The 11733-nt window shown below is 44.1% G+C and overlaps 2 protein-coding genes across 2 annotated transcripts; one reads left to right on the top strand and one right to left on the bottom strand.

Moving 5' to 3' along the window:
- Nucleotides 1-520: 520 nt before the first annotated feature.
- On the bottom strand, nt 521-2336 carry LOC147187788 (retinol dehydrogenase 14-like). Its single transcript, XM_086099889.1, has 2 exons — nt 1932-2336; nt 521-1539 (listed from the first exon to the last, which is right to left on the bottom strand). The coding sequence occupies exons 1-2, from the start codon at nt 2283-2285 to the stop codon at nt 922-924; spliced, it is 972 nt and encodes a 323-aa protein (XP_085956015.1). The 5' UTR covers nt 2286-2336; the 3' UTR covers nt 521-921.
- A 940-nt stretch (nt 2337-3276) lies between these two features.
- Nucleotides 3277-10598, top strand: LOC147187787 (interleukin-6 receptor subunit beta-like). Its single transcript, XM_086099880.1, has 16 exons — nt 3277-3450; nt 3777-4046; nt 4312-4441; nt 4514-4701; nt 4798-4910; nt 4980-5003; nt 5659-5815; nt 5875-5957; nt 6064-6280; nt 7232-7402; nt 7600-7701; nt 7780-7923; nt 8004-8144; nt 8683-8767; nt 9032-9113; nt 9749-10598. The coding sequence occupies exons 1-16, from the start codon at nt 3309-3311 to the stop codon at nt 10136-10138; spliced, it is 2439 nt and encodes an 812-aa protein (XP_085956006.1). The 5' UTR covers nt 3277-3308; the 3' UTR covers nt 10139-10598.
- Nucleotides 10599-11733: the final 1135 nt, after the last annotated feature.

The raw sequence follows: 11733 nt of genomic DNA, 5'->3' as shown, positions 1-11733 counted from the left end.
CAAATGTAACAGCAGGGGGCACAATAACTAAACAAATGTGCAGTGTGTCATTTTACTATCATGCAGAAAAGGTACATTATTTGAATATTATTTCAATATTACCATGAACTTAGAATCACAACAGAGTCAGCTTTATTAATTTTTTCTTACAATTTTACTATACAATAGAATGAAACCAAAGATCAAAACCTGTTTTTGTCGCAATCGCAAATTGGTGAGCACTGTCAAAAACTGCAATCTAAAAATCCCAAAAAATCTGCGAAACGGCAACGCCTTGAAAGGTGAACTGCGTTATAGCACGGTTTCACTGTATAGAACCTTTTCATCAAAACGTTTTTTTTATTCTATTTTTGCTTCTTGTACTCTATAATGGCCTGATGTCACAATACTTTTTGTCCACGTGGTGAATGTAAGAACATTACTACTTTTTGTGTTGCAGCAACCTCCCATTTATTCCCCCCCCCCCCTTTCCATCCTATTGTTCTGCTTCTGCCTATACAGCACATGGTACACAAAGCACTTTTATTTCTTTGCCCCTTTATTGGCACCCTACGGTGGGGGAAAAAGTGCACATTTGTCAGGTTAAACAAAATGTTACATTCTTCACGTTTTTCTGGGGAAATAATGATGGAGGGAAATGTGGCGACTCGGCGAGGTGAGTATGTTTGTAATTCCTCGACGTTACGTGACTGCGAGGCGTCGTCAAAAGGGTGAGTGCTTTTACAATATTTTCGTTGGATGATGACTTCTCGAGTGACTGCTGTAATTTGAAAATGTGACGGTGGTTAAGGATGCATTGCAGAGACGCCAATAAGATGTCATTTTCAAGACTTGAATATAACTCGGCATAACTTGAATATTTCATCGGCTGAGTATTGGCAATCTCACTCTTATTGTCTCCACTGGCTTCGTAAAATCCAATCAGTCCTCGAGTCCAACCATCCTCTTGCTTACATCCCACAGTTTCTTAGCTGCTTGTTCGTCCGTGGCCTTCGCAAGCAGCTCCTCTTCCTCGCAGTTTGCAAAGCACTTCCCCGACACCCCCTCCACCTCTGGCAAGCAGGCCAGATAGAGAGGCGTCTGCGCCCCCGCCAGCGGACTCTTGAAGAAGAGCAGCGATGCCAGGTAGAAGAGCGGCTTCGCCAGGAGGGGGATGCGAACGTGCCTGCCCAGCCTGGTCCTCACGATGCCAGGTGTGAGCGCGTTGACCGTCACCCCCGAGCCCTCCAGCCGCTGCGCCAGTTCAAGTGTGAACAGCAGGTTGGCTAATTTACTCTGACTGTAGCAGAATGCCTTGTTGTATTTTGTCTCGCTGTTCAGGTCGTCAAAGTTGACGCGGCCGTACTTGTACAGTTTGGAGGACACCACCACCACGCGGCTAGGGGCGGAGCTCTTGAGGAGGTCGAGCAGCAGGTGGGTGAGCAGGAAGTGGCCCAGATGGTTGACGCCGAGCTGCATCTCAAAGCCGTCCTCCGTCTTGGAGTAGGGACACTGGTACACGCCCGCGTTGTTGACGAGGACGTCGATCTTGGGTTCCTCCTGATGGCTCATAGGCAGATATGCTTTAGTATGCGAGAATTGTTTTAAAAGCAATAAGAAATAAAAAATAGATTGAATCGTAACAAATTGTATCAAACCAACCTTCGACCCACCATTATCATAGGTTACCCTTATGGCCATAATTAAGGCAACAGACCACGAATTAAATTTTCCGATTTACCAGAAGGCGCTGAAAAGAGCGAAATTTAAAAAAATATTAAATAAAATGAAACCTGGGTCTCTAATCGGAGGGCCTATGGGATGTAAATAAAAACTTAGCCAGTCTGTTACCTATCGGGACCATGGACAGCTCACAAGAACTGCACCTCTGGTGTCAGCATTCTTAAAAACGTAATTTCTGTGAGTGAAGATGCGGATTCGTGACAGCTCACCTCTTGAATCTCTTGACAAAATTTACGAACCGATTGAAGCGACGCAAGGTCCAGCTGTTTGATGACCAACTCCCCGAGCTCTGTGTCCGAATGTCCCCGGATGTCCCGGGCCGCCTCGGCGGCGCTCTGCCGGTCCCGACAAGCCATGATGACCCGGGCCTGGAGTTTCAGTAGCTCACCGGCTAGGGCCTTCCCGATGCCGCTGTTCGCTCCGGTCACGATGACGGTCTTACCTCGCATCATGCCCACCGGGTACTGGAGCAGCTTGAATGCGTTCTGTCGCGGGAACAAGCGGCGCATGACGAGCAGGACCCCGCCACCGACGACGGCGGCGATGAGGACCGCAGTGGCCATAGAAGCACCGAAAATGGTATAAAACCAGTCGCGTCGTGTTCGGAAGGAAGTGACAAAGTGAGCCCAGGAATAACCCGGATGTAAACGCGGAAGTAAATCGAGGATATAAAATCGCTGCGCTAAAGAAATCACTCGTGGCGTATTTTAACAGTTGTTTACGGCATGTAGTAATGTCTATTTGTAAATAGAAAACGGACTCGTTTTTATTCGTTTTAATATAGAAAGACCAACATTGAAATCCAACTTGATTTTCTTGTTTGATTTGTAGGACGACTACTAACAGTTAGATTTTTATTTCTAAAACAACGATAGAACGTAGCACGAGATACAAATGGAAAAAAAACCAGCTCGTGTTTTTGTTTTGATTCCCGGAAGTTTTCATATACAGCATTTCTCATCCTGACCAAAAGATGGCGACAACGTCGCGTCAGAAGACGATTTTTAGTTTCCTCTTTACACTAACATTGTGATTGTTGTACACTAATTGTGTTTTGTCATGCACAAACATAAGTTTACTGACTAACGACACTCCCGCAATACTTGAAAGACAATATATTGTTTTCAGAACAAGTCAGGGCCCAGAGAGCATGCCTTAGTGTCAAATATCACCTGCCATTGCACCTCTAAGCGCCAAATAGGAAACATATATGGGCTGATCATGGGTTAATTTTAAAACTTGCTTTGCATTGACTGTATCCAATCTATTGTTCCGTGATATGTTATCAGATAATATGAGATCCTATTACGAGAGCGCAGTTTTGTTTTGCATTAAGCAGTGCTCCTTACTTCCCTTCGTACTTTGCGGCTTTTATTCTGTATATGACTCACATGGATATCACTAATGCAAAGAAGCAAGCTTTCTCTAATGCTGCTCTGGGAATTAATTGAGAGAGCGAGAGAGCGGGTGAGAAACATTTCCTGTGGCCTTGCCATGTTTCCAGTTGGGTAATACCTCCTGTTTTTCTAACTGTTTGCTTCATTTCCTCTCTCTCTCTCTCCGCAGCTGACGGCTGAAATGAGGACATGTGGGAATATGGGTCGCAAAAATGCCAAAACTCATCCTTCTGGACTTTGATAGATTTAGATTTGAACACCTCCTCGAGAATGCATTTCTTTCTCTCTTTCATGCTTCTGATTGTCACTAGTGCGAGCTCCGTTTCAGAAGGTAAGAATATCTTTCATTTTCAAAGCTTAAAGCGACAATGCAGAAGTGCTGAGGAAAATCTGTCAGGCGGCGACTGTTGAAAATTAGAGTTCCTTAAACACATATGCTTTATTTTGTTTTGCTGTTTTGAATTCTATTTGGTGGGGACTGCACTGTGATATAGTGGGTAGCCTTAATTCATTAACGGCATAACAATCAGGCACCTGATTGCTAGCGCCAGCACAATCGTCAATCGAGTTATGGCATACGTTTTTCAAATGTGTTAAATTGAGAGAAAAAAAAACGATGTTGCGGGCGGATTCTACCCCGTTTGCTAACACCCACAGGGCAGAGCAAGAAATTGTGCGATGTCACCCCCAAAGATCTGTACATCCAAGTGGGATCCGATACTCAGATCGTGTGCGAGAGCTTCTGTGCCCGCGGTAACGTGCACTGGACGCTGGACAACAAAGTTGTGGACAAAAGCTGGTCCCACGCCGTTAATTCCTCGCACAGCATCGTGTCCCTGAGGAACTTCACCCAGCCCAAAGCCACCGTGCAGTGCCACCGCGACGGCACCGGGGAAGTGCTCGGAGGGACCACGGTCAGAACGTACTGTAAGACCCTGCCATTTATTTTTGGTTTCTTTATACCGGAAAGGGGGGGGGGCATTCCAGAAAGCAGATTGTATGTGAAAACTCAAATTTAATCGTTATACTTTAAATAAGCCATCATTGAATCACCTCGCACACTTTGTATTGAGATACTTTTTTTTTTAACCTCCTTTTTGGGATTCTGCCCCCCTCCTGGCGTGGGCAAACAAAGATGCAATAATCGATGTGCTTTTTTTGTTGTTGCTGTTGTTCTTCTTCTCCAATATAGCAAAACCCACCAAAATTGGCTGCATCTGGCACTATAAAAATGCATATTCTGTGGGTGTACCCGAGCTTTTCACGTGCGATTGGGAGCACGGTGCCCAGTACCCGAAGGAAATAAATTACACCGTACTGATGTGAGTTGAATATTTCCTCCAGGTTGCGAAAGCAGCCACGCGTGATCATAAAATGCACGTTGCTTTTCGCAGCTCTCGCTTAAACACTGGCCCGAAGGAAATCTGCAGCTCGCAACAATCCACAACATGCACGTCCCACGATGTGCACCAGTCGGGGAACGTGACACTGGCGGGTGGTAACCACAGTGTTACGGTGAGAGCGAAGACCAAATATTGGGAGGTTTACTCTGACCCTTACGAATTTAACCCCCGTCACATATGTAAGTCACACCGACGTCACGATAAAATGCTTTAAATAAATAAATAAAATATAGTAGGGCTTGATTTAATGCTGCCGTATGATTCTGCTTCTTTAGTGCAAATTCAATCTCCAAAGTTGAACCTCCGGGCCATCTCTGGTCATCTGCTGGCTAAGTGGACCACGTCCGTGCCCTCAAAGAAACACGACTGTCAAGTTCGATATAACGAGGTAACGGAGACGCAATCTACATCCTGATTGCTCTCGTTGTCATCTGACTTCAGCCCTTTTGTGTTTCAGGTTGGCGAGAAAAGGAAACCAGAGGTAACGTAAAGGGATGTCGACACGTGCATTCGTTGCGCTTTCCTCTTTGATTTGCACGAGAAATCCATTTCTACAAAAGTGTTGATTTCACATTCGAGGCACAGATTTCATTTTCAATCGTGCCGCGATGTGAAACTGAGGTCGACAAGTAAATTCCCACGTCCTCGGTGCGGTCATCTGAGAAAAAGTCAATGTATGCAAATGACCGTATTTTCCGCACTATAAGGAGCACCTAAAAGCATTCCATTTTCTCAAAAGCCGACAGTGCGCCTTATAATCCGTTGCGCTTTATATATAGATCAATATCCTGATTTATTGGACGTAGTACTTTAAATGTTTTTTAAAGTGGTTGCGAAAGCTCAATATAAATTCTATTATATTTAGCGTAGCTCCACCTAGTGGAAGCATCAACGCAACTGCAATTACTATTGTAGCTTCGATTCTATGCGCCTAAAAAAGCGGTGCGCCCTATCTATGGAAACACTTTTAAAATAGGCCATTCATTGAAGGTGCGCCTTCAATGAATAATCCAGCGCCTTTTAGTGCGGAAAATACGATAATCAGATTTTGTTACGGAGAGAGGGGAATGAAATTATGCTTCATTAAAAAAAAAAGAGACTGTATTTTTTGCTCAAAAATGTCTTTTCCCGGGAAGCTGCTCAATAAGACTTTGGAAGCAGGAGAAAAAGGAACTCTAACCATCAAAAACATCGAGTCCTGCACTTACTACAAAGTTTCAGTCCGCTGCGCTTGGGACAAAGCTCCCTGGAGCAAGTGGAGCCGAGAGGAAACCGTTCTGAGCCAACTCAACAGTAAGTTCCCGCCGAGAGAGTTCTTCGTTCAAAGTGAAAATGATGTGATACCTCGGCAGGGAGTGACGTCAAGCTGCGTCTGTGGAGGAAGGTAACTGACCCGGGAAAAAATGGCACGAGGAAGGTTCATGCCATGTGGAAGGTACGCAAGCTGGTCAATTCAATGCCCCACGTTGTCATCTCCGAATATCAACGCATTGTCCCCCCAACAAAACCTCTCATAATATGCGACTATTACTTCTTCGCAGGAGATTCCGTCAGCGTGCCAAGGCACATTTACATATTTGATCCAACAGTCTCTCGACAAGGACAACGGGACTCAGGTCGACGACAGTCCCACTTTATGTTGGAATTCAACTTGTACGATACTTGTGAACGAAGACGCATACAGAGTCCGGCTCAGCGTCTTTGATAACGACACCTTCCTGGCAGAGGACTCGGTTTACGTTCCGGCTGTTGGAGAAAGTAAGTTTTCAGAGACTTCCATTTTATTTAGCCACGTTATGAACACCGCTCTGTATTACCGTATTTTCCGCACTACAAGGCGCACCGAAAAGGCTTCGTTTTTTTCCAAAGCTCACAGCGCGCCTTGAATTCCGGTGCGCCTTGTGTATGGTCATTACGGTAATGTGTCGACCCCCAAAATGGCTCCTTGCTGGAGACATGCTTACAATGTTTTAACTTGCTGTTGGTTCAGTGAACTGTGTCGCTGCTTTATTAAATACGTTTTTGTTGCAGCTCCGAAAAAAGGAGTGCTGTTTTGTTTTTTAAAACGCACACTTTATTAATGGTTTTCAGTCTCAACAAATGCAGGTACGTCTTTGTCCGTCTCCGTGCCTTCTCTTCTAACGTTCGACTCGAGAGGCGTTCATGACCGCCTCCGAAAAATGTAAATTAACGATTCCTTCAATGAAACGGCGAATATTGAAAACAATGCATCAAAACAGAAAGTCAAGCGGGGAAATCTCAAAATAAATTCTATAGTCCCCCCCCCCCCTACAGAATTTATTTTGTGATTTACTCATTTGTGAATACAGTCCACAACAAAGGAAAAAAAATAAACACTTGTGAGACAGTCCAGTCTCCTACATTTTATTTCCTGACATCTGATCGTTCCGTTGGAGCCACACTCAAGGAAATGCCAAAAGAAATTCTGTAGGGGGGCTATAACATTTGAGATTTCTCCGCTTGATTTTCTGTTTTGAGGCATTATTTTCAATTTTCGGAGTTTCATTGAAGGAATCGTTAATTTACGTTTTACCACCACCGACGCTTTCAAGCGGGGTACATTCGACGTAGGATCTTTACCCCTGTCACTCACTATTCCTTGGTCAGCTCACATGTCAATCAGGACAGTTGTCCCACTTTTTTATGATTGATCAAATGTTTTTGATTTTCTTGTTTGTATTGTTCCAGCCGGCCTCCCTCAAGTTGCAAACGTGCGGACTTCTTCGACCGGCGACGGTGTTATTTTGGTCAGCTGGGACGCGCCTTCTCAGCTTGTCAGCGGTTACGTGATCGACTGGACCCACGATGAGCTTCGCTACCGCTGGAAGGAAAGCAATTCCACCAGCACGACGTTGTCGGGTAGGAGAGAAAATGCATGCGGGTTGGGGGGGTTTGTTGGGGTGGGGCCTGGAATGATGCGTTGTTTCCTAACCATTAGTCTAACGTTTCACGATCTTATCGACAGTGCATTAACAGGAAGAGGCTATTATCTGCCAGTGACATCATTGTTAGTTGCACGCTACTTTTTAAAAATGAAAAGTTTCTCTCCCTTCCAGGTCTTCTGGATAAAAAGCCGTACAACGTCACGATCACGCCGCTGGTTGGCGACAAGGCGGGCCTCGGCGCGCGGGTCTCACGGATCTGCGCAACAGTCACGGGTTGGAATAAATCGCTCGGTGCGTCTCTAAGTACTCTGGGTTTGAGATTTTTATTTTTTTTTTATGTTTCCCCGACAGCGGCAGCAAATTTCTCCACCGTCAAGGTTGAGGTTAAAGACAAAAGCGCCCTTGTGAGTTGGGATATGGAGCATCCGGATGTCTGTAGCGGCGTTATTGTCCACTACATTGTTTTCTATGGAACGGGGCAGGGAACAAAGCTCAGTAAGTTAACTTTTGATCTTTTAGCCACTTGGTTTTTACTTTCTTTGGAACATATCCAAGTTTCTTTTTGTCCCTTCCAGATGTCACGGTTAATGCTACGACACGGGAGATTCTTTTGAAGGATCTGCTTCCTTACACCCAATACAGCATGTATGTCAAGGCCGTGGCGCTGACGGGAGCGAGTGAAAGTAACGTCAGGCACTTTAACACAAAACGATTCGGTAAGTCACTTTTGGAATCGTTTCTGATGCTGGGAACTTACTTGACCTCTTGTCCCTTTGCATATTTGGAATCCCGTTCAACTCCCGTTACTTGTAAATGACTCACCAGCACCAGTGTGACTGATGGGGGGGGGGGGGGGGGTGTGAGTGAAAGACTGGAGATGGAAAAAAATGAGACCAAGATGAATCCTTTCAAAACTATTCCACCGTTAATGTGACCTACAACCTGTACAATCTAATTGAATTTTTAAATCTTTTCGAGGGGGTGGTAAAAATAAATCACTGAGATAATGTGCTTGCGCAACAATGCACACCCTCATAAAACCAATCGGATGGAAACTAATGTGAATCTGGGGATAGGCACACGCACCTGCCGCTATCAAGGTTCATGGGCGTAAGATGAAGTGTTAGGCCCCCAAAACTTCAGAAAATGAATTAGAACTGCTGAACTTTATATGGGATTTTGCAATCTGCTGCCTGTGGGTGGGCCCTCGCACAATCGAATGCCATGATGACAAATGCGGTCTTCCTTTGACAGATCCGAGGTTCATCACAAACCTTTGCGTCGTCGGAAGCATCGTTATAGTCCTCGTGCTGTCGACCGGGTTGTGCTGCGCGATACAGTAAGTGTTTTCTATTTCTGACAAAAGAAATTCTGAAGGCTTGTTGGATCATGAAATTAGTTTCCGTTTTGATTTTCAGGCTCCTCGATCATTACACGAACGACAAATGGTCATTTTTCTGTAACGTGTAGCAGACGTTCGCTTTACTTCGTTTTTAGGAAGCTTGGGCAACTTTCCGAGTCGATCATTGATTGTCTTACACGTTGGAAAAAAACGTCTGATTTCAACAACTGATCATTAACAAGGCGTTTCCATGTCTTCTAGGTATAGGAAATTCTTGCAGAAGCCTCTTCCGAACCCGGGCCTCAGTTCTGTTGCGCTGTGGCCATCAGGAGGCCATCAAAAGGTGAATTCAATTGAAGAGAAAGTATTAAAAGCATATGAAATTGGCAAAGGTGTCCACAACTTAAATATCAATCTTCATCTTAAGCGGGGTACACACTTATTGTACTTTTTAAGCATCCTGTGCTGGGCCTTTTTCAGGATGGAGTTAAGAATCATGGCCTTGTAAGCATGTCTCCTTGCTGGAGACATGCTTACAATGTTATAACTTGCTGTTGGTTCAGTGAACTGTGTCGCTGCTTGATAAATAAGTTTTTGTTGCAGCTCCAAAAAAAGAGTTGTGGTGTTGTTTTTTTAAACGCACACTTTATTAATGGTTTTGACAGTCTCAACAAATAAAGGTACGTCTTTGTCCTTCTCCGTGCTTTCTCGTTTCTTTGAAGGAATTGTTATTTTACGTTTTTTGGAGGCGGTCATGAACGGCTCTCGAGTTGAACGGGAGTGTAGCTCCATCTACTGGATGGATTGTAGATTGCGTTTTATAATCCAGTGCGTCCAATACATGAAAAAAATTACAAATTATGCCATTCATTGAATCCGCGCCTCGTAATCCAGTGCGCCTTTTAGTGCAGAAAATACGGTATTTTATTTTTTTGGGGGGGGCCATCAAATAATGACAAACACTCTGCCTCTCCCCAGGGGACTTTCCCTTTCCGACTATTCAACTATCCGCCAGAAAGCTTCTGTGCACGCGTCTACACGGACGAATCCCAGCTGACCTCCACGCCGGACATCAACCGGGAAGACTACAGCTTCCCAGCTTTGACGTCAAAGCTGGCCGCGCACAATGAGAAAGCGAATGAACCTGAAGAGACGCCGACTCGGTCATTTTCCGGAGAATGTCCAACGCTGCTCCTTGAGGGCAGCGGTCAATTAAGCCCGTACCGAAGCCAGAGTTCTGTGGAAAGCCCCACCCAAAATACTGAGAAAGAACGCCAATGTCTGCTTCCAGTCAAACATCAGCAATTGACAGCATCGCTAGCTATGTATGTGACACTGGATATGTTTGAACAAGACCGAGGCAAGTGAGAAAACGCGGAAAACATTTCATAAGATACGATGGTCATTCAATCAGTGAGGTGAAGTTTTCGGTATCAAGACATCTAAAACACAAGCTTACTTTTTTTTTTTTCCTTCGACTTAGCCTCCCAGCACTGTGACACACATTTCCCCATCTGAGCACAGGCTTCCATGTTCCCTCAGCGTAAAAAAAAATAAAAATCTTTGGATTGATGTTTTAGCTCATCTCTCAAAAACACTCAAGTGTGTGGCAGACCAAAAAAAAAAAAAAAAACGTCCTGATACAGAAAAAATCGATATTTATTGAATGACCCTCGTACATTAAATTATCTATCGTGTATATCATAATTATGTGCATGTTGAAATGCATCCCCAATTGAGACAAATGTTGTTGTGCAGTGATAACAGTGCAAAATATTTTATGCATGAACTCATGAAAGTCTATCTACTCTTAAAAAGTAACTCTGAATACCTGTGTATGTGCGTCGGCTCGAATTTAGTAAAACAGGATTTCATGATTTTCACAAACACACACACCAAGGGACAATTGAAGAGTGCTCAATTAGCCTGCCACGCATGTTTTTGGAATATTAGAGGAACGCCACGCAGGCAAGGGAAGAACGTGCAAACTCCCCACAGGAAGGCCGCAGCCGGAATTGAACCGTGCACTTCTGCATTGTGAAGCTGACGCACGAACCAGTCGAGTGCCAAGTCGAACCCAGGCTACACTCAGTTTTCATTCCCTTTTATTTGCTCACGGTAAATCTGCTGCAAGAAGAAGGCGTTTTTGGCCGAAAAAAAACTACCATGTATAGTAAGGCGTTTTGAGCCCAAAAAAACGACCATGTATAGTGAGGTGTTTTTGGCCGAAAAAAACGACCATGTATAGTAAGGCGTTTTTAGACGAAAAAAAACACCATGTATAGTTAGGCGTTTTGAGCCGAGAAACACGACCATGGATAGTAAAGCGTTTTTAACCCCAAAAAACGACCAGGTATTGTAAGGGGTTCTTAGCCGAAAAAAACCGACCATGTACAGTCGGGCGTTTTTAGCCCGAAAAAACGACATAGTATAGTAAGGCGTTTTTAGGCCGAAAAAAAACGACATAGTATAGTAAGGCGTTTTTAAGCCGAAAAAAACGACAGTATAGTAAGGCGTTTTTAAGCCGAAAAAAACGACATAGTATAGTAAGGCGATTTTAGGCCGAAAAAAAACGACAGGATAGTAAGGCGTTTTTAGCCTGAAAAAAACGACATAGTATAGTAAGGCGTTTTTAGCACGAAAAAAACGACATAGTATAGTAAGACGTTTTTAGGCCGAAAAAAACGACATAGTATAGTAAGGCGTTTTTAGGCCGAAAAAAACGACATAGTATATAGTAAGGCGTTTTTAGGCCGAAAAAAACGACATAGTATATAGTAAGGCGTTTTTAGGCCGAAAAAAACGACATAGTAAGGCGTTTTTAGGCCGAAAAAAACGGCATAGTATATATAGTAAGGCGTTTTTAGGCCGAAAAAAAAACGGCATAGTATATATAGTAAGGCGTTTTTAGGCCGAAAAAAAACGACATAGTATAGTAAGGCGTTTTTAGCACGAAAAAAAAA

The sequence above is a fragment of the Hippocampus guttulatus genome, chromosome 20 (genome assembly GCF_054856545.1).
Source record: "Hippocampus guttulatus isolate MCC_2025c chromosome 20, RoL_Hgut_1.0, whole genome shotgun sequence".
NCBI classification, from domain to species: domain Eukaryota; kingdom Metazoa; phylum Chordata; class Actinopteri; order Syngnathiformes; family Syngnathidae; genus Hippocampus; species Hippocampus guttulatus.
The sequence above is the reverse complement of the archived record's forward strand: the minus strand, read 5'-3'. Positions and strand labels throughout refer to the sequence as shown.